The 27,482-nt window shown below is 34.8% G+C and overlaps 1 protein-coding gene across 1 annotated transcript in view; it reads right to left on the minus strand.

Annotated features, from left to right (window-relative positions):
- LOC122690430 (sodium/hydrogen exchanger 2-like) overlaps positions 1–23,808 on the minus strand; it is an 84,608-nt gene extending 60,800 nt beyond the window's left edge. The window contains exons 1-3 of the mRNA XM_043897413.1: positions 23,416–23,808; positions 22,638–22,888; positions 2,677–2,894 (exon numbers count right to left, since the gene is read on the minus strand). Coding sequence (XP_043753348.1) covers positions 2,677–2,894; positions 22,638–22,888; positions 23,416–23,808 — 862 coding nt within the window. The remainder of the gene's footprint in view (positions 1–2,676; positions 2,895–22,637; positions 22,889–23,415) is intronic.
- Positions 23,809–27,482: the final 3,674 nt, after the last annotated feature.

Consider the following 27,482-nt stretch of genomic DNA (forward strand, 5'->3'; position numbering starts at 1 on the left):
CCTATTGTTGATTCATGTTGAGGTATGACAGAAAACAGCAAAATTCTTTACAGCAATTATCCTTCAATAAAAAATTAATTAAAAAAGCTACATATACAAATCTATAGAAATCCTGGTATTCATCTTTAATGTTTGCTCTTATTAGGCCTTAAAATTTTACTACTCTTTTTTTCAGTTTAAATATAGTTGATTTATAGTGTTGTGTTATTTTCTAGTGCACAGTAAAGTGATTCACTTATATATATTCTTTTTCATATCCTTTTCCATTATGGCTTATTATAAGATAATGAATATAATTATCTGTACTATACAGTAGGATGCTGTTGTTTATCTATTTTATATTTAGTAATTTGTATATGTTAATCCCAAACTCATGATTTATTCTTCTTCCCTCCCTTTTCCCCTTTGATAACCATAGATCTTTTTTTTATGTCTGTGAGTCCGTTTCATAAATAAGTTCATTTGTATCACATTTTAAATTCTACATATAAGTGATATCATATGATATAAATTTAGTACTATATAAACATACTAAACAGTATATAACCTCTAAGTCCATCCATGTTACTGCAAATAGTATTCATTTTTTTCTTAATGGCTGAGCAGTATTCCATTGTACACATGTACCAAATCTTCTTTATCCATCCATCTGTCAATAGACATTTATGTTGCTTCTATGTCTTGGCTATTATAAATAGTTCTGTAATGAACATTGGGGTGCATGTACCTTTTTGAATTATGGTTTTCTCCAGATACATGCCTAGGAGTGGGATTGCTGGATCATATGATAGCTCTGTTTTTAGATTTCTGAGGAAACTCCATATAATTCTCCATTGTAGCTGTACCAACTTACATTCTCACCAACAGTGATTGAGAGCTCCCTTTTCTCAATCCCCTTTTCAGTATTTGTTATCTGTAGATTTTTAATGATGGTCATTTTGACCAACGTGAAATGCTATCTCATTGTAGTTTTAATTTGTATTTCTCTAATAATTAGCATCCACTGACTCAATGGACATGAATTTGAGCAAACTCGGGGAGATAGTGGAGAACAGAGGAACCTGGTGTGCTGCAGTCCATGGGGTGGCAAAGAGTTGGACACAACTCAGCGACTGAACAACAATAATTAGCAATGTTGAGCATCTTTTCATGTGCCTATTGTCCATCTGTATATCTTCTTTGGAGAAATGTCTATTTAGGTTTTCTGTCCATTTTTGATTGAGTTGTTTTTTGTCATTGAGTTATATAAGTCATTTGCATATTTTGGAAATTAATCCCTTGTCAGTCACACTGTATGCAAACATTTTCTCCCATTCCATAGATTGTCTTTTTGTTCATGGTTTCTTTTGCTGTGCAAAAGCCTCTAAATTTGATTCAGTCCCATTCATTTATTTCTGCTTTTATTTCTATTGCTTTGGGAGACTGTAGGTCTTAACAGTTTATAGGAAAATATTTTCAGTTATTCTTGGAATTTTTGTTTCCACCAGCTGTTTTTTATAGCACATGAGCACAAAGTAGATGTTTTGTTCAATTTTATTTAAAAAGACACTTAGCTTAAAAAATATTTTATAACTCTAGTGAGATTTTCCAGTGGGATCAGAATAAATTAGAAATTGCCTTCTGTGAACTTGCATGACATTTAGCTTATAGTTTCACTGTTCATGCAACCTAAATATATTTCAGCAGATAATAAAGCATACCCTGGTCAGTCTCATTATTCATTCTTAAAATTATAAACAAATTCCCTAATGTGTCCCTAAGTATTGCTAGGGTAATTTTCATAGTCTCCAAAGAAAAGTCTACAATGATTCTGTTCATATGTTGAGGAGGTGGAAAATAGAGATAGAAATGTCAAAAAAATATGATAAACTGTAAACTGTTCTTATGTACACTACAACGTGTAAGATTAAAGAGACAGCTTAGTTTAAGTAACAATGAAGCTGTGATGTTTTCAGGATGAAAAATATGCTTACATGTGTATTTCACTTCAGTACCAGTGGAGTATATATTTTTTTAAATGTAAACACTGGATTAGAAGAGGGTTTTTATGCCTGTGTGGGTACTCAGTCACTTCCAACTCCTTGTGACCCCATGGACTACAGGCAGCCAGGCTCCTCCATCCATGGAATTTTCCAGACAGGAACACTGGAGTGGGTTGCCATTTCCTACTCCAGGAATCTTCCCTACCTAAGGATCAAACCCAGGTCTTTTGCATCTCCTGCATTGGACGCAGATCCTTTACCACTGGTGCCACCTGGGAAGCCCAATAATAGTAGTACTAAAGGCTAATGTTTACTGAGAATTTATGATGTACCAGGCTGTATGATAAACTCTTTGATTACATTATATCATTTAATTCTCACAATAGTTGGCAAAAGTTTATAGTGTTAACCATTCTCATTTTACAGTTAAGGACTCTTACTCCTAGCATGGTTATATGATTTTTTTCAAAGTCAAAAGGCTATGTAGTGAAGCTAGAATTTGAACTCAATCTGATTTTAGAGCCAATTTATTAACCTTGCTATTATGGAACCCCTGCATAAGTGAGGAATAGAAAACAGTCTACTTATGAGAATTAAAGCAAATAAAGCACATTGGAATTTTAAATTTCTTGTTTCTAATGCAATCTCGAAACAAGCTGACACATTTTACATAAAAAATCAATATTCACCATACCTAATGCTCTCCAAATAAGACAGAAAATGACAGTGAAACAAATGTAAGGCCAATTCCATTCGTGGTTATTTCCAATGGTAGAAACACCAAGGAAGATGAAAATAAGAGTATCACTAACACTGCTCCACATCTTCATGAAGTACTTGATAGTTGTATGGGATTTCTGAGAAATGTTAGTTTCCACATAACGTTTCATGCTCATAGCACAGGCAATAACTCTAAAGAAGAGGAAAAGATGTGTAAGAGTAAATATTTGCATTTAACTTTAAGGGAAAGTGATCACACAAATGTTGTTGAAGACTAAATTAGGATCTCTGTTATTCTAGATGCCTTACTTCATTCCAGAACATAAAAAACATGCCATTTCCCCAGAATTTATACAATAACATTTATAAGACAATCAAATGCTTAATTTTCAAAATAAATGACAGCTTCTGTGTCCTTTTGTGTGCTGAGAATAATGTGTCTGCTTTATCATCTTTAACATTGTCTAATCAGTCAGTCATTCAGTGTTTAGTCACTCAGTTTTGTCTGACTCTTTGCAACGCCATGGACCCTAGCCTGCAAGGCTCCTCTGTCCGTGGGATTCTCCAGGCAGGAATACTGGAGTGGGTAACCATTCCCTTCTCCAGGGGATCTTCCTGACCCAGGGCTCAGACCCAGGCTTCCCTCATTGCGGGCAAATTCTTAACAGTCTGAGCCACCAGGGAAGCCCATTGCCTAATCAGTCCTCTTTAAATAGGGTTGCACTGACAGGTTCTAATAATTAGTTGGCAGTAAATACGCTAAGAGGCAAGGGCTAATATGAGAAATAATACATACTTGTAGCCTCTAAAGCTTTACTGTTATAAATAAAGCAATTTTTGATAGTCAGGGAGTGTTTTACTGTTTTATTCTATTCACTATGCTTTCAAGATTATGTTGTTATATTCCTGTTGAATAATCTTTTCCAAGCCTTACTCTAGAGTATTTCATTGCACCTTTCAATCCTCCAAAATGATTTATTGCCTGCAAGACTGCCTTCTCACTCTTATTCATTTAAGGGTCAGATATTTAGATATTTTCTTAACAACTGGGGAGCAGGGAAGGGGGAAAAACATTGTATATGTTTTTAATTGCTCTATTTTCATTCTACTCTCAACTACTTTAGGTAGATAGGCTTGGTTAACTAGTAAATTACCAGCCTTTTAAAATGTAATAGACAACTATATGCTGTCAATCTTTTGTAGAATTTTGCTTTCAGTTATATTTCTTTGTGCAAATTTTGAAGGCAAAAACTGAGTTCCTGTATAAGTGTAGGTGTCTCATGAGTGACCAGTTTTATTTGGTTAGTGAAAAATTATTTTTTTATATTTTAAAACAATTCCTGGATAATATTTGAAATATCTAAAATAATTGGGAATCAAAAGCTTTAAGTGAACTGTCAAGTGCTAATTAATCTCAAGAGAATGTATTCCCTTAATACTTTCACTATGTTTAATAATTTTTTTTCTAAAAGTAGCATTTGGTTACTTGATAAGTATCATAAATTTCTTGTTTTCCAACTTGTTACATGCAAGTTTTATTCTCATATCCTATTCTGTTAAAAAAGAAAAAAGAAAAGAAAAGAAAACAGCTCAGTAGCCACAAATGTCCATTCTTGTGGGTCAATTTGTGATTCTTTGAGAGAAATGAAATAATGAAAACCTCAAAGAGTAAGATTTACATAGAGGATGAGCTGAAATTTCTGAAATACTACATGCTGTCTGGTGTCTTTCAGTACAAGAGAGTTCTTCATTTGCATCTTTGAGTATCTTAGGGTTGGTAACTAATTAAAATATTACCCAGAATATATTATTGCCAACTTGCATGCACTAATACCATATCTAAAGCAATTCACAGTTGATAAAATGCTTAATATTTTTTTTTCAAAATGCTTAATATTTACTGAAAGGTATGGTGAACTGTGCGATTTCCCCCCTCAGACAAGTCCTTAGTCTAAATCACTTTATGATCTTAAGAAACAAAATGTCACTCTGACAGTACATATATTAAGTTAGAAATACAATTTGCATATAAACTATTTTCAAAGATAAATTGTATTTTTCTTTCTAGTCTGTTTTCTACCATGTTGTTGTTCAGTCACTCTCGTGTCCGACTTTGCGACCCCATGGGCCACAGCACAACAGCCTTCCCTGTCCTTCATCATCTCCTGGAGTTTGCTCAAGCTCATGCCCATTGAGTTAGTGATGCCATCCAACCATCTCGGCCTCTGTCATCCCCTATCCTCCTTCCTTTAATCTTTCCCAGCATCAGGGTATTTTCCAATGAGTCAGTTAATTGCATCAGGTGGCTAAAGTCATGGAGCTTCAGATTCAGCATCAATACCTCCAATAAATAGTTAGGGTTTATTTTCTTTAGGATTGATTGGTTTGATCCCCTTGCTGTCCAAGGGACTCTCAAGAGTCTTCTCCAATGCCACAGTTCAAAAGCATCAATTCTTTGGTGCTCAACCTTCTTTATGGTCCAACTCTCACATTCGTACTTGACTACTGGACAAGTCATAAGTTTGACTATATGGACCTTTGTCAGCAAAGCAATGCCTTTGCTTTCTAATATGCTAAACAAAATAGCAGAGTAGAAGGATTTGTGCTAATCTTCTCCATTGAGGACTCCAAAATTGCAACTCACTGCTGAAAAACCATTTACAAAATGTTGGGTCCCACCAAAAAAAAGAAAAAAGATACTCCACGTCCAAGGGCAAAGGAGAAGCACCAACAAGATGGTAAGAGGGGTGACATAGCATTTATAATCAAACTCCATACCCACCAGAGATGATCAGAAGGCTCAAATAAAACCTTATGGATACCAGGATGCAGGGACCCCACAAGAGACTGATCCAGACATGCCCTTGAGTGTTTAAGTGTCTCTTGCAGAGGCATGGGTCAGGAGTAGCCTGCCACAGGGACAGGGGCACTGGCTGCAGCAGACCTGAAAGGCATGGTGTGTGAGCCCCACCATAGAGCCCCCAAGCAGACAACCCACAAACTGGAAAACAATCATACCAGTTAAGTTCTGTTGTGAAATTTCTAGGGCCCACAACAGATTTCACAACCTGGGTATCTGGCAAAGGGACTGAGAAGCTCCAGGGAATTTGACTTTGAAGGCCAGTGGGATTTGATTATAAAACTTCCAGAGGACTGGGGAAACAGACCCTTTGAAGGCACAAACAAAACCATGTACACACCAGTACCCAGGAGAAAGGAGCAGTGACCCCACAAGAGACTGAGCTTGGCTTGTCTATGAGTGTCCAGGAATCTCTAGCAGTGGCATGGGTCGACAGAGGCCTGCCGTGGGGTCAGGGGCACTGAATACAACAGTCCTGTCATAATACCTTTTGAATGATGTCACCATTACTGCCATTGTCCCTACCATAGTTTGGCCTCAGACCAAACTACAGGAAGGGAACACAGCCCCACCCATCAACAGAAAATTGGATTAAAGATTTACTAATCACAGCCCTGCCCATCAGAGCCAGACACAGATTCCCCCACAGCTAGTCCCTGCCATCAGGAAGCTTCCACAAGCCTTTTATCCTTATCCATCAGAAGCAGACAAAATGGAAATAATCAAAGAAAACTAACTAAACTTATTGCTTTGATTATAGCTTTGTCTAACTCAATGAAACTATGAGCAATGCCATGTAGGCCCACCCAAGATAGGCAGGTCATGGTGGAGAGTTCTTACAAAACATGGCCTGGAGAAGGGAATGACAAACAACTTCAGTATTCTTGCCTTGAGGACCCCGTGAACAGGATGAAAAGGCAAAAAGATATGACACTGAGAGATGAACTCCCTAGGTCAGTAGGTGCCCAATATGCTACCGGAGCAGAGTGGAAAAATGACTCCAGAAAGAATGAAGGGATGGAGGCAAAGCAAAAACCACGCCCAGTTGTGGATGTGACTGATGTTAGAAATAAAGTCCAATTCTATAAAGAACAATATTGCGTAGGAACCTGGGATCTTAGGTGCCTGAAGTACAGTAAATTGGAAGTGGTCAAACAGGAGATGGCAAAAGTGAACATCAACGTTTTAGGATTCAGTGAATTAAAATGAACCAGAATGGGTGAATTTGTCTGATGACATTATATCTATAACTGTGGGCAGGAATCCCTTAGAAGAAATGGAGTATCCCTCATAGTCAACAAAAGAGTCAGAAATGCAGTACTTGGGTCCAATCTCAAAAATGACAGAATGATATCTGTTTGTTTCAAAGGCAAACCATTCAGTATCACAGTAATCCAAGTCTATGTCCCAACCACTAATGCCAAAGAAGCTGAAGTTGAATGGTTCTATGAAAATCTAGGAGACTTTCTAGAACTAACAACAACAAAGAGATGTCCTTTTCTTCAGAGGGGACTGGAAGGTAGCAGTAGGATGTCAAGAGGTACCTGGAGTAGCAGGCAAGTTTGGCCTTGGAGTACAAAATAAAGCAGGGCAAAGGCTAACAGAGTTTTGACAAGAGAGTGAACTGGTCATAGCAAACACTCTCTTCCAACAACACAAGAGAAGACTCTACACATGGACATCAGCAGAAAGTCAATACTGAAATCAGACTGTTTATATTCTTTGCAGCCGAAAATGGAGAAGCTCTACACTGTCAGCCAAAAAAGACAGGGAGCTCACTGCGGCTCAAAGCATGAACTCCTTATTGCAAAATTCAGACGAAAATTGAAGAAAGTACGGAAAATGACTAGGCCATTTAGGTATGAACTAAATCAAACTCCTTCTGGTTGTACAGTGGAAGTGACAAACAGATTCAAGGGATTAGATCTGATAGACAGAGTGCCTGAAGAACTATGGACAGAGGTCCATGACATTGTACAGGATGTGGTGATCAAGACCATACCCCAAAAAAATTAATGCAAAAAGGCAAAATGGTTGTCTGAGGAGGCCTTACAAAGAGCTGAGTAAAGAAGAGAAGTGAAAGGCAAAGGAGAAAAGGAAAGACATACTCATCTGAATGCAGATTTCCAAAGGAAAGCAAAGAGAGACAAGAAAGCCTTTTTAACTGAACAATGCAAATAAATAGAGGAGGAAAAAATAGAGATCTCTTCAAGAAAATTGGAGGTACCAAGGGAACATTTCATGCAAAAATGGGCACAATAAAGGACAGAAACAGTAAGGACATAACAGAAGCAGAAGATATTAAGAAGAGTGGGCAAGAATACACGGAAAAATTCTCAAAAAATATCTTAATGACTCAAAAAACCCACAATGGTGTGATCACTCACCTAGTGCCAGACATCTTGGAGTATAAAGTCAGGTGGGCCTTAGGAAGCATCACTACAAGCAAAACGTGAAAGTGATGGAATTTCAGCTGGGCTATTTCAAATCCTAAAAGATGATGCTGTGAAAGTGTTTCACTCAATATGCCAGAAAATTTGGAAAACTCAGCAGAAGCCACAGGATTGGGAATAGTCAATCCCAAAGAAGACCAATGCCAAAGAATATTCAAATTACTGCACAATTTCCCTCATTTCATATGCTAGCAAGGCCATGCTCAAAATACTTCAAGCTAAGCTTCAATAGCACATGGACCAAGAATGTACAGATATACAAGCTGGATTTAGAAAAGACAGAGGAACCAGAGATCAAATTGCCAACATTCATTGGATCATAGAAAAAGCAAGAGAATTCCAGAAAAAACATCTACTTCTGCTTCATTGAGTACACTAAAGCCTTTGACTCTGTGGATCACAACAAACTGTGGGAAATTCTTAAAGAGATGGGAATACAAGACCACCTTACCTGCCTCCTTCAAAACCTGTATGCAGGTCAAGAAGCAAAAGTGAGAATAAGATATCAAATGTCAGACTGGTTCCAAATTGTGAAAAGAGTACATCAAGACCGTATATTATCACCCTGCTTGTTTAACTTACACGCAGAGTACATCATGAGAAATACCAAGGTGGATGAAACACAAGCTGGAATCAAGATTTACAGGAGAAATATAAATAACCTCAGATATGCAGATGACACCTTCCTAATGGCAGAAAATGGAGAGGAATTAAAAAGCCTGTTGAAGAATAGTAAAGAGTGAAAAAGTTGGCTTAAAATTCAACATTCAAAAACCAAAGATCCTGGCATCCAGTCCCATCACTTCATAACAAATAGACGAGAAAACAATGGAAACAGTGGCATACTTTATTTTCTTGGGCTCCAAAATCACTGTGGATAGTGGTTGAAGCCATGAAATTAAAAGTCACTTATTGCTTGGGAAGAAAGCTATGCACACCTAGACAGTGTATTAAAAAAGAGACATCACTTTGCCTACAAAGGTCCATATAGTCAAGTGTTAGTTGCTCAGTCATGTCCGACTCTTTGCAACCCAACAGACTGTAGTTTGCCAGTGCACAAAAAAAGTTATGTTTACTTTGTACTATAATATATTACATATGCAACAGTATTATTTCTGAAAATCAGTTGTACATGTCTTAATTTTAAAAGTTGTTATTGCTAAAAATACTAGCCATCAACTGAGCCTTCAATGAGTTGTAATCTTTCTGTTAGTGGAAAGTTCAAAATATTGCAAGAATTACCAAAATGTGACACAGAGACATGAAGTGAGCAAATGCTATTAGATCAATGGTGCCGATAGACTTGCCCAATGCAGGATTGTCACAAACCTTCAATTTGTAAAATATGCAATAACTGCAAACTGCAATACAGTGAAGCACAATAAAATGAGATATGCCTTCACTAGACTCAAACAATTTCAGGTATGTTTTACTTCCTACACTCTGCATACCTTATGATTTCCCTTTACATAACCAACTCTATATGGGGCAATAGTAAATTGCTATAAGATTGTTATAACTATTCACCTCTCTATGTAATGGCTAGGACTAGAATCTACAATCTAAAACTTGTATCTGAAAAGAACCATGCAAATCCATGGCTGATTCATGTCAATGTATGGCAAAAACCACTACAATATTGTAAAGTAATTAGCCTCCAACTAATAAAAATAATTGGGAAAAAATAAAAAGAAAAGAAAAGAACCATGTCAAATCTTTACCGGTAATAATCAGATATGGTTCCTATAGTTCTCCACGCAAAACAAATGAAGCCTGCCTACATAAACTACATTTGTGTTCTTGTAGTTTGGTACTCCTCAAAAGCTAATTTGGCAATAATTTGCATCTACTTTATAAGGTTCCCTATCCCTATTTCTTTGATTTATTTTCCCTTCACTATCAGTTGTCACCCAACAGACTTTTGGTCAGCCCTTTTTACTCTTCACTTCTTTCTATTTTCATTTTAAAACTTCAAAATTTTCTTTCAGCAAAATATTTTAAAAAGAGAGAGGAATAGCATTTTTTGAAGTACAGCCACTTATTTATAAATTTCTAACAATAGTTTTTTCTTCAAGAAAATACTATGACAAGGATTTTAAAGAAAGAACAGTTTTATTTTTAGATCACTTATTAAACTATTAATTTCAATCACTTATCTGCTTTCACCCTTACAATATACAGTATTGAAGTATTGGCAAGCTCTAATAATTAAAAGGGAGTTTTATCTCTGTACACAAATTTTGTATGTAGCACCTAGCACTGTAACTTGGGTTATTATGCACTTAATTTAACTGTCAAATTGTAAGCCGCTCTTTGCAAAAAACAGGTTTTTGCAGGGAGTAGCTCCTTTTAAGAGTTCCTTTGTTTCACCACTTTAGCAGCTATATTTTAACTTAGCTTTTATACCAGGTGCCCCCCTACTTCATTAATCTCTGGCCCAAGCATATCTCTCAAATCTTTTGATCACATAATGCCTTGACTTATTTGTTGATTCTTTTCTTAGACTGGAAAAATAAAATGAAGAATAATTGACTGATTAGTAGATCTTTTCCCCAGTTACTGTATGAATGAGATAGCATCTAAAGAAAGATCACACAGAGTCAGCAAGTCTGCACACAGTGAAAGATGATGAAGGTTCTCATCCCATCCTGAAATGATTAACTGTGATTAGCTTCCCCTTTAAAAACTTTCATGACTAGAGCAGAATCTTTGGAATTGGTTCTGGGACAAAAGTCTGCCTTCTCCCCAGGTTGTCAGCCTCCTGAATAGGGTGAACTTTCCTTTTCCAACCAACACTTTTGTCCCCAGTACTGGCTTTCAAGATGCAAGCAGCTGAACCTCAGTTTGGTAACAAAAGATTTAATGAGTAGCTGGTTAAAATTTGTCTTCACTATTTAAGTAGTTAATATGAATCAGAAACTATGCAATATCTACATGGAACTCTGCTCAGTGTTATGTGGCAGCTTGGATGGGAGGGGAGTTTGGGGGAGAATATATACATGTGGATGCATGGCTAGGTCCCTTCACTGTTCACCTAAAACTATCACAACATTGCTAATTGGTTATACCACAATACAAAGGTTAAAAAAAAGAAACTGCAATATCTAATGGCATTAAAGATTAAAAGAAATTATTATGGGAAACAAAACAAGGAAGCTGGCAGGGAATGCTACAGGCTCTAGGTCTTCAGTGCTGATAAAGTAATGAAGCCAACCTCCTCTTCTACCTTTTCTACCCTCCAGCACTGAGAATATAGGAGCTCATAAGTACTAGTCTTTTTTTTTTTTTTTTTTTAAGTGTATCTCAGGGACAATGAAAAAAGTTTGACTGGAATTCATTTTAACCTGAGAGAGCCCTCACTCGATGTGACTGTTTCCACTCCAGTCCCAATGCAGTAGTCAGTAATGAAGCTAAGTGAGAAAATTATAGTATGCCTTTATGAAAAGTGTTTGAGATACTAATTGATTCAACTATATCTAAAAGCATCTCCATGTATCAAGAACCAATCAAAACCAAGAATTCTTTGTTTCCATAAGCTTCTATAATAAAACGTTTGGGGGAATATCTTCATGATGGTTTCATAATAATGTTAAAATTTATAAAATATCTAGAAGTTAAATCTTCCTTTGAAAGGATGAAATGCAAAAATTGTACTTTATCACAAAACAAAATAATTCAAATGGCTTGTGAAAATTATGTTTCTCTTTAGTCTCATCCCAGTATATAAAAAGCAAAAGAAATAATGATTTTTAACGATCTGGCTATTATTCCTACAACAATCTCTCTTTTGCCTTTTAACTAATTTCATATGGTATTTGATATGGTTTGATATTTAGGTAACAGTTACAAAATTACCAGCCTTCATCCACTATTTATTGTTTCACATCTTAGAGTTGTCACTCCAAGAGTACAAAAATGACAACTGAACCTTTTAATAGAATAGTATGGCTTTTGATCTCGAGGTGATTACAAAATAAGTTTAAGCAAAAAAAAAAAAAAAAAAGAAAGAAAGAAAGAAAAAAGAAAAACTGGCTGAATGTGAATATATTTAATATTGCTGAGCTGTACACTTAAAATAGTTAAGATGGTAAATTTTATATTATGTAATTTTTGCCACAATTAACTTTTTTAAATTGGCCGAACTTTGTGTAGAATCATTTTCTCTAGGAACTCTTTAAAAGTAGACGAGATTCTGATTTGTTGAGATAACTTAGTTATACTCCTGTGTGAAAAATTCAAATATGTAATCATACGCACATCTCGTGTCTTTCTGGACATCAGTTTCCTCAGCTGAAAAAGGAGGGGGTTATATAAAATTATCTTTAAGTTTCCTTCTAGCTGTAAAGTTTGTTTTAATGTTATACTTCTTTTTTTTAATTTTGAAGAAGAATAAATAAGAAGTGCATTTCACTCTGAAAAGTAGACAAAACAAGCATCAAGTATTATCAGTGGATAACTAAAATCAGATAAATCTCTGAATGTATTGTTGCTATACTGATACATTAAAGCAATAAATGTAGCAATTAATGATTTACATGTAAATAATTTCATTAAGTTTGAGAAGAGTGAGGAAATGAGAATTTTTGTGCTTTTATACGAGTGAAGTTTTAATCTTTGAATGTATTTAGACTTTGGATCAATGTAAAATGTATATTATTTTGTCCTGTTCAAATCTAATTTTAATCAGGTTGCTGTTACGTCTTAACTTGAGAAGAGAAAAAAATATTATAACAATGGGTTTAAGCCCATTGCTTCACCATGCCCCCTGCAAATGTCAGCAGTTGCATTGGCTTGTAATTCTTAGATAATTCATAAATAATTCAATTTAAGTAAAATAAAAAAAAGTACTAGTGAAGTATAAAATTTGCCTAGTATAACAAGTTATAATAAGTCCAGTGTTTTTCAGTATATGGAGAAAAGAAAGCTGCCATGGCTTAGAAAGAAATGACCTTTATATGTCTTTGCAGAGAGAAGCCACTCTATACTGGTGAAAGACCACCATTATATTGTACTCAACCTGAATACAGTCGTGGCCCCATTGCCCTGAAAGAAATAGAACCAGCCTGTTCCATAATTAAAACTAACCCTTTCCCTTCTTTATAGTGGATTTCTTACTATGCTTTTTAAATGCCATAATACATAGAAGAAAAAAAAAAAACTGGAAAATGTCCACCAGAATATTGCTTATGGTTATCTTTACATATTTGGTTAGATTTTTTTTTTAATTCTGCCAATTTTGTGAATATTTTGCAATGAATATGAATAATTTATAAGAAAAAATGAAACCACTTTCCAAAGTTACATAGTGTGACTCATACACAGCTAGCAGCAGCACTATAAGTTACCAGTTCCATGTGTGCCCGGCATAAAGAGAAAATCCGGTAGGCAGAAATGAGTAAGATTTCTTCTTATTACAGTTAATACAGTATAAGGCTCACATATTCTCAAGGATGAAGAGAAAATAGAATACAACCATATAATATACCATTTACTGAGTTCTTGTCATAGGCCAGGTACTGTGTTAAGCCCTTTACATCTAGTTTTTAATAAAACACACTCACGAAGCTATTAAGTATTAATAGTAGAGCTGAGACTTCACCCAGATCTGTTTAATTTCAAACCCTATGGTCTTAATCACTATCCTATGCTACGTACTGTCCTCCAAATTTATCTCAGTTTAAAAAACAAATGACCCTCATCATACTAAAAGTAATTTAATTATAATGAATAGTGAGCTATATTTTCAAACACAAAAACATGAATGTGTTAGTTCTACAATAACTATTTCATGTATTGAATATATTCTGGAATCCCTTCATTCCAAAATCTCCAGAATTTATGTATCAAATAATAGTTGCTGTTTCTGGGACTTGATCTCAAGAATAAAAAAAAAAAGCAAAAAAACAAATAAAACACTAACTAAAAGAATAGAAACACAAATAGTAAATAATGATTATCTGTCACACAAAACCATGCACAGGTCTCTGTTGTACTTTGCATTTCCAAGGAATTAGATATGAGCAGGATACAAACTGTCTACAAACATTCATTTATGAATGAAATGCATTTCAAAAGTCTATATTTAGAATTTGAAAGCATCAATGTTATGAATTACAGTTGTATTCACAGACCATCACATAAAATCTATTTAATCCAGAACATAGCTATTAATAATAAGTGGTAGCAAACTGACTTACACATCCTGTGAACTGGAGGTCCTGTAGTGCTGGGGGTATAAGTTTTTCCTTTGGTTTTATTGGATAGAACAATTTTTTAAATTATTAATTTATTTGTTTTAATTGGAGGCTAATTATTTTACAATATTTTAGTGGCTTTTGCCATACAACGACATGTATCAGCCATGGGTATACATGTGTCCCCCATCCTGAAACCCCTCCCACCTCCCTCCGCATCACATTCCTATGGGTTGTCCCATTGCACTGGATTTGAGTGCCCTGTTTCATGCATCAAACTTGGACTGGTCATCTGTTCCACATATGGTAATATACACGTTTCAATGCTATTCTCTCAAATCATCCCACTCTTGCCTTCTCCCACAGAGTTCCAAAGTCTGTTCTTTATATGTGTCTCTTTTGCTGTCTCACATTTAGGGTCACCATTACCATCTTTCTAAATCCCATATATATGTGTTAATATATTGTATTGATGTTTTTTCTTTCTGACATACCTTACTCTGTATAATAGGCCCCAGTGTCATCCACGTCATTAGAACTGATTCAAATCTGTTTTTTTAATAGCTGAGTAATATTCCATTGTGTGTATGTGCCACAACTTTCTTATCCATTCACCTGCCAATGAACATCTAGGTTGCTTCCATGTCCTAGCTATCGTAAACAGTGCTGTGATGAACATTGGGATACATTTGTCTCTTTCAATCCTGGTTTCCTCAGTGTGTATGCCCAGCAGTGGGATTGTTGGGTCATATGTCAGTTCTGTTCCAAGTTTTTTAAGGTATCTCCACACTGTTCTCCATAGTGGCTGTACTAGTTTGCATTCCCACTAACAGTGTAAAAATGTTCCCTTTTCTCCACACCCTCTCCAGCATTTATTGCTTGTAGACTTTTTGATAGCAGCCATTCTAACCAGCATGAGATGGTACCTCATTGTGGTTTTGATTTTCATTTCTCTGATAATGAGTGATGTTAAACATCATTTCATGTTTGTTAGCCATTTGTATGTCTTCTTTGGAGAAATGCCTATTTAGTTCTTTGGCCCATTTTTTTATTGGGTTGTTTATTTTTCTGGTATTGAACTGCATGAGCTGCTTGTATATTTTTGAGATTAATTCCTTGCCAGTAGCTTCATTTGCTATTATTTTCTCCCATTCTGAAGGCTGTCTTTTCACCATGTTTACAGTTTCCTTTACTGTGCAAAAGCTTTTAAGTTTAATTATGTCCATTTCTTTATTTTTGCTTTTATTTCCATTACTCTGGGAGGTGGGTCATAGAGGATCCTACTGTGATTTATGTCAGAGAGTGTTTTGCCTATGTTTTCCTCTGGGAGTTTTATAGTTTCTGGTCTTACATTTAGATCTTTAATCCATTTTGAGGCTACAGTCCATGAGGTCGCAGAGTCGGACATGACTGAGCAACTAACACTTTCACTTTTTAAGACATTGGGGTCTGCGGTAAGACAGATGTGTAAGTGAATCCCTGCTCTTATAGTTGCCAGGGGGCATAACCCTAGGCAAATTATTTAATCCTTCTAAACTTGAGTTTTCTGATCTGCAAAATGGGCAAAATAAATGCCTAACTGATCCAATTGCCATGAGAATTAAACAAGAAAAGCAATAAGCATAATGTATGTATGTAAAGCAGTCAGTATAATGTCTGATATACTGGATGTGCTCAATGAATATTAGCTAATATTTGTGAGGGAGAAACATCTAATAAATGAGTAGCCATGACACAAGGCAGATGTGACTAGAGTTAAGACAAAGTTGCAAATAAATTTCTATGAGTGATACAGTCTTCATGAAGAAGTGATTCAGGTCTTTGAGGAATTAGTATAATTTGAGCAACTTGAGATTTGTTGGAGGGGGATACATTGAGTAGGAACATTTACTTGATTGTACAAAACATTTTTTTGGTTATTTTTCCCTAGAGGAACTCATTAGTTTATGAGTACTTATTTTCTGAAAAAATATTTTCCATAAAAAGTGTCACTCAAAAAGAGTTTGCAGTTTTGTAACTTTCATTTATCTTGACTTACGTGGTTGGCGCTTTAGTTTTTTAGAGATTTATTGCTGAAATGTCACAGAGAATAAAAAATTTGATTTTTCAAAATAATTATTTTTAATTGCTTTGACTGTCTGGATTGCTATGCAGGGTTATAATTCTTTAAAAGCAAATCTATTAGACTAATCACGTGTATCTTTAAGGCTAAAGAATCATTATTAAAATGTAATCAAAGGGAAAACATTTAATTGACATCTTACTTTTCTCAATTCAACTTAGATTTGTTTGATTTAAAGAGAAAAAGTGATACATCTAGAGGAGATATAGTTCTTTGCTGACTTTGTCAGGAGAAGCCCATGGACAGAGGAATCTGGCAGGTTACAGTCCATAAGGTCACATACAGTCCATAGGGTCACAAAGAAAAGGGAAAGTGAAAGTCGCTCAGTCATGTCTGACTCTTTGTGACCCCATGGGCTATACAGTCTGTGGAATTCTCCAGGCCAGAATACTGGAGTGGGTAGCCTTTCCTTTCATCAGGGGATCTTCCCAACCCAGGGATCGAACTCAGGTCTCCTGCATTGCAGGCAGGTTCTTTACCAGCTGAGCAACAAGTGAAGGCCAAGAAAACTGGAGTGGGTAGCCTATCACTTTTCCAGGGGATCTTCCAACCCAGGAATTGAACCAGGGTCTTCTGCATTGCAGGTGGATTCTTTACCAACTGAGCTATCAGGGAAGCCCAGAGTCACAGAGTTGGGAACAACTAAAACAACTTAACACAGCACAGCACACAAGAATTCATGAACCACACTTTGAATATTTTAGGCCTATATTGGTTGCTCAGAAGGTAAAGAATCTTCCTACCAAAGCAGGAGACATAAGAGACGTAGTTTCAACCCCTGGCTTGGGAAGGTCCCTAAAAATCCCCCTGGGTTGAATGCTACTTCCATTCAAGGGAAGAAAGGAATGGTTACTTCCTCCAGTCTCTGGGTGGTCACAAAAATCGAACATGAATAAGTGACTAACACTCTCTCTTCACTTCATATCACTGTGAAGCATTTCACAATGTCAAAACACATCCTTTTAGGCTATTTTAGCCCCTTTGTGCAGAAGTCACAACAATGCATAAACTCTTGCAGTCATACACAGGCAAAAATCTAACACCTCAATGCATAAACTCTTGCAGTCATACACAGGCAAAAATCTAAAACCTAAATAAGATGTAAAAATAAAAATCATAGATTATTTCCAAGTCTTTTCTCTCTTAATAGAATTAGCCTTGTTGATGAACTCAATAAAATTTCTCAGTCTTTAAGACTAAACTCTGAATTTTAAAGGTTTGACTATTGATTGCCTTATGAATAAAAGAGTTTCTTAGTAGGTAAATTCTAGAATAAAAGGTCATGTCTGTCATAGACTCATTACAGATCTTTAGGGAATTAATTTTACCTTCTTCCTCAAGTATGAGATACTCAAAGCCATTTTCTCACTTCCTTGATCCATTTCTCTATAGGCGAGGTTGTTTATGAGTCATAAAAACATGATCAATACAAGTACTTTCTTTTACAGAAGTGGTCTCATGATGTCTCATCTAAAATTTCCCTAGTCATTTATGCATTCATGTGTGTATTCATTCAAAAATAAACAATTGAGTCCCTACTGTGTGCAAGTCTCTCTACAGATCTTGCTTCTTATATCATTCTCAGCACAAAAGCACTGGTTCTTTCCTGAGAACATTGTTGGCATTGAAATTTCAAAACTGAGTAAGCTGGATAGGCCAGAGAAGTTTTACTAAAGACAGCTAACAGAACCTATTCCATTTCAGTCTTGGAAATTTTGAATTAAAACAGTGGAACTGGTAAGCAGAAACATTTTCATGATTCCCAATTCAATTGTTTGCTCTAATATCAGTGGTTAAATGTACAAGTATCCTCTCTGTTACTCCAAGTGACAAAGGTGTATAGGCTTGATACATTTCAAAAGAAATAGAAAGAAAATGACATTTTAAAGAAATTCTATGGTTCTATTAATATTTTATATCTTTAAAGAATATTCTCAGACTAATAGTATCAACCACAAAAATATAACATGGACTGTAGCTATAATATTTTATTTTATTTATGTACATATTTTGAGCTAGGACTTCACTTTAAATCTAGGTTTAGTATTTAAAGTGTCCAACTAGGCTAGAAAGTAATTAGAAGGTACTTATCTGGAATCTATAGATAATGAAGACCACAGTTGAAAAAATCCATCAGTTGTGTCAGTTAGTTAGGGAAAAAAAAAAAAAAAACTCTTTCCAAAAGTGAAAGAGAACTATGCTCCACAGGCATAGAGTTTTAGCATTTGAGCAAACAAAAAGAAATTTCTATTAGATTCCAACAGTTTTGAAAGTGAAGGGAAGTTATAATACAATATATAAGCTTCATTATATAGGGCATTTTTGTGTGGAATTGATTACACTTTGTTTGATAGAGCATTATTATATTGTGAAAACAATAAGTTATGGAATTACCAACTGGCACAGCTCAAACTCTATAGAACTGGAGCCTTAAGCTAGAACATTCCTAAGTTCTATCACCTTAGCTTTATAGTTCATATCAAATGCATGAAAATAACTTTAATGTATTTTTATTATCATAAAAATAGTATTTGTCATTATGTAAAAACTTATTTCTAAATCTTCATGTTCTATAGTGTCTCTTTCTACAAAATTTAGAAAGTTGTTTTTTTCATGACAGGGTGAAGAAAACAGTATATAAAAAGAACACCCCCCCCCAAAAAAAAAGAACGCCCTTTGAGTATTTTAGCTACAACTATTAATTTTTATTAGAATGTAAAATAACTTTGTAGAAGCTACTGAATAGAAATCACAAACAAGCTAATTGCACAAATAATTTTGTGTAGAGAACATAAATCTATATTTGAATATGCTTTACCATCTGGGCCACCAGGGAAGCTATACAATATAAGGGTGAAAGATGAGAAATTAATCGGTCTGCTATTTTCTACACTATAACCTTGTTATAATACTGTCTACTATTTGTGACCCTATGGACTATAAAATCCATAGAATTATCCAGGCCAGAACATTGGAGTGGGTAGCCATTCTCTTCTCCAGGGGATCTTCCTAACCTAGGGATTGAACCTAGGTCTCCCACATTGCAGGTGGATTCTTTGCCATCTGAACCACCAGGAAAGCAATACTATATACAGGGCCAACAAATGGTGCACTTTGTTAATTGTATATAGAAATTATTTGTCTCCTCTGCCAAACAGTGATGTCAATCTGACATCTAAAACAATGCCAATATAGTTTGGAGATTAATTTAAAACTAACAATGCCTACTATTTTCTGAGATTCTCAAAAACAATATTAGGCAGTCATAGCTCTCTGACTCAACCAAAGTTAATTAAAAAACACTGTTCTCCACCTATGCTGATAGGCAACAATAGCAAACAATTTTTGAATGAAATACAGAACAATTTGAAGCTCAGAGAAGCAAACTCACATTTGTCAAGTTTTTTAAAAATGTAACAAAATACAATGGTGATAAAAAATCATATTATCAAGTGTCTAATACAAATCTAGACTTGAATATTCATCTCAAAGAATCACTAACAACTATTAACTTATAATACAAATATATATACATATATTTAATTTTCTATATTTAATAAAATTAAATTATATTTAATTTTCTATAAATTTATATATACAGATATAATAAAGTTTAATATTTTATAAATAAATTGGCACTTTTATAAATAAATAAATAAATTTGGTAATTTAGAAAATAAATTTATATAGCAATTGGTACTTCTGTTGAGCAGATTTTCTTTTATGAAAAAATTCTAAAGTAAGAGGCCACATAATATAACAAAACCTATTTTAAGATACCAGTAAATGTGTACTTATTGACTTCAAAAACAATGAATTATTGAAAAGGAACAAAAATGAGTCCTATAATGGATGCAATATACCACTGTTAAAAGCACCCATCATTAAGACTGGATGCTTTATGCTTTAAGGCTAAGAATAGTCTTCAACCTCACAATTCTAATAGATTTTAATTACTTTTCTCACAGTAAAATTGCTTCCTCATTTCCATTTCAACAACAACAAAAAAAATCGATGATATTGACCATTCTAAGAATCAGTAATCCTTCAGACAGAACACAGCTCATTTATGAAAGTAAAATGACTAATGATTGACTGAGTGTTAAGTGTTTTGTGCTACATTTTCATATTGGATAATGCCACAAAATAAAAGGAAGGGAAAATCTTCCCAAAGTGACATTGTGACTATGATTATACTTTTGTTTCATGCTTAACACAGTGATTCAATCAATAAATAACTACATAATGTCTAAAATTTGTTTTTTATATATTTAAATAGTCATTCAGTTAATATGCTATTTCATTTTATTACAATCATTCTGTAATGTAGATATTATCATCTACTTTTAACAGATAAAGAAACTGAAACTCAGAAGGTTTTGGAGGAGGTTTTCTACTTCCATCACAAAAATAATTTTTCAAATGTATTTAATATTTAAAATCTATGATTTGACAGTTGAATAATCAGTTTGTTCATTTTATTGCAAGTTCAAATATCATCATTATTTGGTCACTTATGTGACCTAAATTTTGGAGTTCTATTTCTTAATCCAGTGTTTTCAGCCTAATTAATTTTCCAATTAATACAATATCTTAGGAAAACATTTTCTCAAATACTTTAAATCATACTTGTGCTCTTCTTTTCCAACTACATTCAAAACAATTTCACTTTAAGTAAGACAAGGTTTTGCATATAACACAAAGTTTATAAAGATATATATATTTAAAGGATATTTACACAAGTACCTTTTAAAATAACAAAAATGCATATAAAGTGTTAGCCTAAGATGGTCTGAATTAATCATTTAATTATTTTGTTAAACTACCTCTGTAAAAATAAAGGAAGGTCTTTTATCCAACACCCTTAGCAGTCAAAAGAAACAAGATTTTCAGATATAACCCTGAAAGATTCTCATATTCTTTTTTTTTTTTGATTCTCATATTCTTAATCCAAAATAAACTATATTAGTGTTATAAGAAAGTTAAGAATCAGGAGAGTTTCAGAGGAAACAAGTAATACTGACAACACTGTTTTCCCTGTTTCTTTCTTTCAGTACTCAACACAGTTATGGCAATACTCACCACATTGTCAAGTTCTTTAAAAGTGCAGGGTGCTCAAAAGAAGGAAGTCACTTAAATGATACTATATTAAAACTTTGTAAAATGCCTTAGATTAAAAGAATTTAAATTGCTAAATTGCCCCATCCAATTCCTTTTTTGACTTTTTTCTACATGTCTTTCATTAATAGTAATACAAACAAAGACAATTTAAAACACAAACTACAAAAAAAGCAAAGACAATTTAAAACAAACTACATCTCTCAACAAATTAAAATGCAATCACCCAGGCAGATGCTAGATAGAATCCTTGCTTTCAACCTAGAACATTTTATTTAAAACAGACTAACTTCAATCACCATTTTATGACATTTCTTATGTACAGTAAGTCCTTTGAGAACCAAGAGTAACCTAAAGTCAAATGGCATTAGTTCTAAAGAACTTAATTTTAAAAACCATCACAATATTGTAAAGTAATTAGCCTCCAATTAAAATAAATAAATAATCTGTGTTTAAAAATAAATCTTTTCTTTTTTTTTCTCTTTGAGCTTTCAGAAAACATGTGTCATTTGAAAAAATTAATTCATTCTATTTATTGTAAAAACATAGAATGGAGTGGTCTATCTAAACCCTAGCACAAAAGCATTTAGGTGTTAATACTTACCATTTGGGCATTTAGCCTTATAAGCTAGATATGAAGTACTGTCATCGTTGGTTAAATGTCAGTGATAGAGAGAAAAATATAGCATATGCCATATGGTTTACAAACAAGCCATAAAGTTGTTTGTTATGGCAGAAAATCCATCTATATAAGAGCTAATGCCAAGCTTATTTATATAGTGTGCTATCTAATTACTTACCACTGGAATGTTACTGGGTCCAGATACATTAATCCATTAGGAGAATGATTCTCCCCTGTAAAAAGAGGAGTGCTCTAGGCAGCCTCATGCCAAATTCTCAGCAATTTTTGTTATGCAATGAGAGTCATACTGACCCCCAATCCCAACACAAACAAGGTAGTTGAGATGTAGCCATTTAATCTCTACAGGGAGTCCATGAGCTTGACAACGATAACACTTGCAGTCCTATGACTAAGTGACTATTAGAGGTAACAGGAAAACCTTTAAGAACATACATGGAGGGTCACCTTCCATATTTAGGAAATGCAACTTCCTAGATTTCTAGTGGAAAATAAGAATCAATTCCTAAGAGAAATTCAATAGATCAAAGATGTGTCCAGATACTTACGCCACAATACCTGAGAGATGGAACATTTCAGCTGTCAGGTAGGAGAGATAACTGTATAAGAAGACAAAGAGAGGTTCGATGACCCGGATGGTCTTGGTAAAGCGTGTGGTAAAGGCAGCAATCATGCCAAACAAGAGCCCAATGAAAATGCCTCCTATTCCAACCAAAAAAAACTTTCCTATCCCAGCCAAAATGTCCAATGGTTTGATAGATGGCATTTCAGAGAAAGATTTGAACAGCTTATAGAGCACCTGTATTAAAAAAAGGAAAAAAAAAAAAAAAAGATTAGAGTGAATTTACCAATCAGGAAAGTCTCAACTTATGCCCTATATATCCTTCTAAATTGAAGTTTCTCAACTTTGAAGTTCTTCAACTCCCCATTTCCTTCCCAATATGAGTTCCTAGAAAGCTTCCTTATATCAAAAGATATTTCTGCAGGTCAGTATTAAATTATGCATGATTCTGTTTGAAAATTGTCTGATGGGCTGTGAATATATCCGTCATGGCTAAAATATTCTTGTAACATGACTAGGAAGACTGTGACCTCTAGAAGGCATACCCTAATTTTCTCTTAACAAACTGATAAAGGTTAGCATTTTTATTTTTGAAAATATATTAAATGGTGAGTAAATCATATTCTCTAAATTCATAACCTTATTCCTTGGACTAAATTGTTCAATCATGGTCTAAGCCAGAATTAAATTACTATTTAAATTTCAAGGGTGAGCATAAGGGAACCCAGTTAATTACCATGAAAAGTCATTCCTGGGATACTTACAACAGTAACAGCATCATTAAGGAGGGATTCTCCAAACACCAAAATGTGAAGCTTTTCATTCACATGAATTTCTTCAAATACAGAGAGTACAGCCACAGGATCTACAGCAGCAATCAAACTACCAAACCAAAGGTTATGGAGCAATGACACATCTTCAAGGTTGAAGAGCTTCACCTGACATATGCCATAGAGGGAAAGGCCTATTCCAAATGCATTCCAAATCGTTCCAACTACAGCATACAACAGAATGGTTCCTATGTTTTCAAAAAATGGCCGACTGGGCATAAAATATCCTGCATCAAGGACTATTGGTGGAAGTAAATACAAGAAAAATATATCACTGTTCATGACTGGTGGGGATTTGTCATTTAAACTGTAAATTAGTCCTCCCATGATGAGACCTACAAATATCAAAAGGCAGCTTTCAGGTACAACTGAGGGTATCTTATTATAGAGGTGAAATCCTAGAAAAAAGAAAAAAAGATAGACTAATAAATGTCTTTATTATCAATCATCTCTTTATGTCAGCCTTCTTGTCAAGTCTCATGATGTCAGGAAGATAGTTTCTCAGTCATTTTACATTTCAATAATGACTTAATAAAGAGATGCAGAGGCACTAGTGGAGACACTTTCCTTTACAATGGAAAATATTTACTAATAGAATTAAAATATTCACAATTAACAGCAAGTTTATTCATATGCCCACTGAATCATTTTCAAATATGAGTATGTATTTTAAAATAGAAACAACACATTTATCAGCTTGCAATGTTCTTCTGCTCTTCTCATGATCATAGTAAAAGACATCAGAAACTTAAAAATATAGAAAAGACAACCATAATTCAAATGCCTGCTTTGAATAATAAGAGTTGAAAAGGGCTTTAGTAATCATAACTGATTCTTCATTGATAAGGAATCATAATTATTTATAAGGAAACTGAGGCCAAAGAAGTGAAGCTACTTTTCATGGCTGAACAGTAAGTATGTGGTGGAGCTGGGATGACAACCCAGACAGGTATCTTGACTTTTAGCTCAATGTTCATTTAATTATCCCAAACTTTCACTTAGTATGATTGACAGATATGGGCTTACATTAATGCATACTACTGAATTATCAAAATACAACCCCAATTATAAAGTTTGTTCTTCATAGAATGATAGGACTCTTTCTTCCCATGAGGGAAATACAGCCATCTCTAGCCACCTACATGGCAGCAGTTCTCTGTTTTATCCTGTATTCTTTTTCCTCTGCCCACATTATATTCCACATCATCATGCTCTAGCTTACATGAAGCCTACAGAAAATGACTCTATCATCAATCCTCTCTATTATAGAAAGGATCTTAATGATCATCTGAGCTAATCCATTCCTTCCTGTCTAATCCAGTCCTCACCAATACACTGCTGAGATCCCTTTCTAATATATTTGTTAGTTAATTTGACTACAATTTTCTCAAGGATTGAGGGTAGTTTTTACAATAATCCCCTAGCACATTGCTAGCACATAGAAATAGCTCAACAGATACTTATCAAATAAATAATAAACACATTTTAGAAAAGAAAGCCAGTTGGTTCCTATGCCAGACTTTTCAAAGTCTTTTTCAAAAGTGTTTTCACATAAATGCTTCTATTTGATTCTCTCATCAAAGCAACAGCAAAGTGTTAGTCACTCAGTCGTGTCCAACTCTTTTAGACCTCATGGACTGTAGCCCATCAGGCTCCTCTCTCCATGGAATTCTCCAGGCAAGGATATTGGAGTGGATTGCCATTCTCTTCTCCAGGGGATCTTTCTGACCCAGGGATCTAACCCAGATCTCCTGCATTGCAGGCAGACTCTTTATCATCTGAGCCACCAGGGAAGCCCATCATACCAGCATAGCAATGTAAATGCTGTTATTTTCATATTAGAAATGATAAATATGAAACAAAGAAGTACTTTACTTATCTAACACATATATATTGATTGTCTATGTGCCAGGCACTGGCTCCTAATTTGAGCAAATATTAAATAGTTCATAGTAATCTTATCTTTCCACTAAACCATGATGTGTCCTTCTTTATCCTCTACAGAATCACTTATTTTCTCTAGTTATTGAAATAATTTGAAAACTTCTCATTGGGAAGGATGGGGCCTTATTCATCACTGTAGCCCCTGGCCCCAGTATAATTCTTCACACATAAAATGTGTTAAAAAAATGTGTTGAATGATTGCTAACAAGTAAGACTTTTTAAATTTTTATTTTATTTTATATATTTTTTTTATTTTTGGTTAGCTTTTTAAATTTACATTCTCTTACAAGGTCACAGAAAAAAATTATCTGTCAGTGATAGTTCAATAAGTTCCTACTTTAACAAATGGGAATGGAAGACTACTGGGAAGTTCCTTTGCCCTACAATCTTGAAATTAGCATTTAATTAGACTATTAATACAATCAACATATCTAATAATATAAAAATAATTTAAAAGAATCTGCACCCTACTAACTTTAATTATTAACCTTAATAATTTAAAAGAATACACAATTGCTCTTTATTATCATCCAAGACAGTATGTACTTCTAATCAAGGAGGCATGAAATGAGCATTCTAGTTTCGGTTTGTTGAACTTCACAAAGCATCTTCTCTTCCTGGGCCTCAGATTTCCTATCTACAAAATAAAGGAGTTGGATAAGAATGATTTCTAAGGTTTTTTCCAGCTCTGACAACCTATCATGCTATGAATCATGGATTTTGTGTGTCATCATTAAATAATATATTTCATGAGTGGTAAAGCTTTAGCATATAAAGTCACTTAAATAAAACTTTGAAATGCTGAACATGATTTATTTTAGAAGAAATTCATTTTAAAATAAAATTCTATATACTTTGATGTTTTGCCCACATTGCTTATGTTCTGAACCTATGAAAATGATAACTTGATCATAAATACTTTTAACACCATCAAGGCAAAGGTCTGATAAATTATTAAAGAACATAAAAGGAAAAATGAAATAAACCCCTTTAAGAGAATCATAACGCTAGAAATTCAGGGTGTTCATAAAGTTGAAGTAGTTAAAACAACAGTTCTTTTCTTGCTGGATTTGGTCTTAGTTTGTGTTTTCTCTTAAATTCTGAGTAATGACATAAAGGCTTATCTTTTAAAAAATAGAAAACGGACTTGTCCCACTTTGTTACTACCTGACAATGATAGCAAGCATCCTGTGAGGAAAAAAGGCTGTCTAAAGACTCAGATCAGTTAGAATCATTCTATACTCTGTTCACCCTTTTAAAATTATGCTTTGTCTGCTCAACCCTTGAACAACTGGGACCCTTTTCAGTCTAAGTCCCTTTGCTGGGCCTATTCCTGCCTCCTCCCACTGGGAGACCACCAACATTTGAACATGATCACTGCAAGAAGGTTTGAGATATGAAGATAAAGATCACTTTGGCAGAACACAGGAGGCAGATATTCCAGTTTGCCTTTCTCTGGTCTATTAGGAAAAGGGTCCCTTTCTTAACATCTGGAAAAGCCCTGAGATCCCCCCGCCCACTCCCTGCCCCACTGTCCCTATTAGGCAACTCCCTGGGAAAGCCTCAGGAAATTCCTCACTTACCTATCTTTGCCAGAGAGGCTAACATAATCCAGAGTGTGATCTCAAAAGGAGTCTGCACATGCTGGTAATCCAGAGAGAAGAGGAGTGTGTGAGCAGACACCACTGAAGCATTATCCTGAATTCTTTTGGATCCCCAGCTGCCATTTTCTGCCCTCAGGTTCCAATAATGCAGCATGCTATTCCCAGAGGTTCCCAGAAGCTGGGAACAGAGCTGACCCAGCAGCAGAGGCAACAGGAGCCCCAGCCTGTGAGCCATCACCAGCTCTTCCAGCTGTGCTTGCTTAAGTATTTGATCTCCTCTCCAACTGCAGCTGCTCACAAATGTGGTTTGCTGTCCTTGACCCTTAGTCTCCCTGGCTAGTATTTAATGATCAGTGAAAATTTCAGCAGCTCCCTGGAGTCCCAGAAGAGAAATGCTGGGCTGTGATGCCCTGGAATGAAATTAGAGTCTGAGCCAGCAAAGGGAGGAAACTG

Source organism: Cervus elaphus, chromosome X (genome assembly GCF_910594005.1).
Source record: "Cervus elaphus chromosome X, mCerEla1.1, whole genome shotgun sequence".
Classification (NCBI taxonomy): domain Eukaryota; kingdom Metazoa; phylum Chordata; class Mammalia; order Artiodactyla; family Cervidae; genus Cervus; species Cervus elaphus.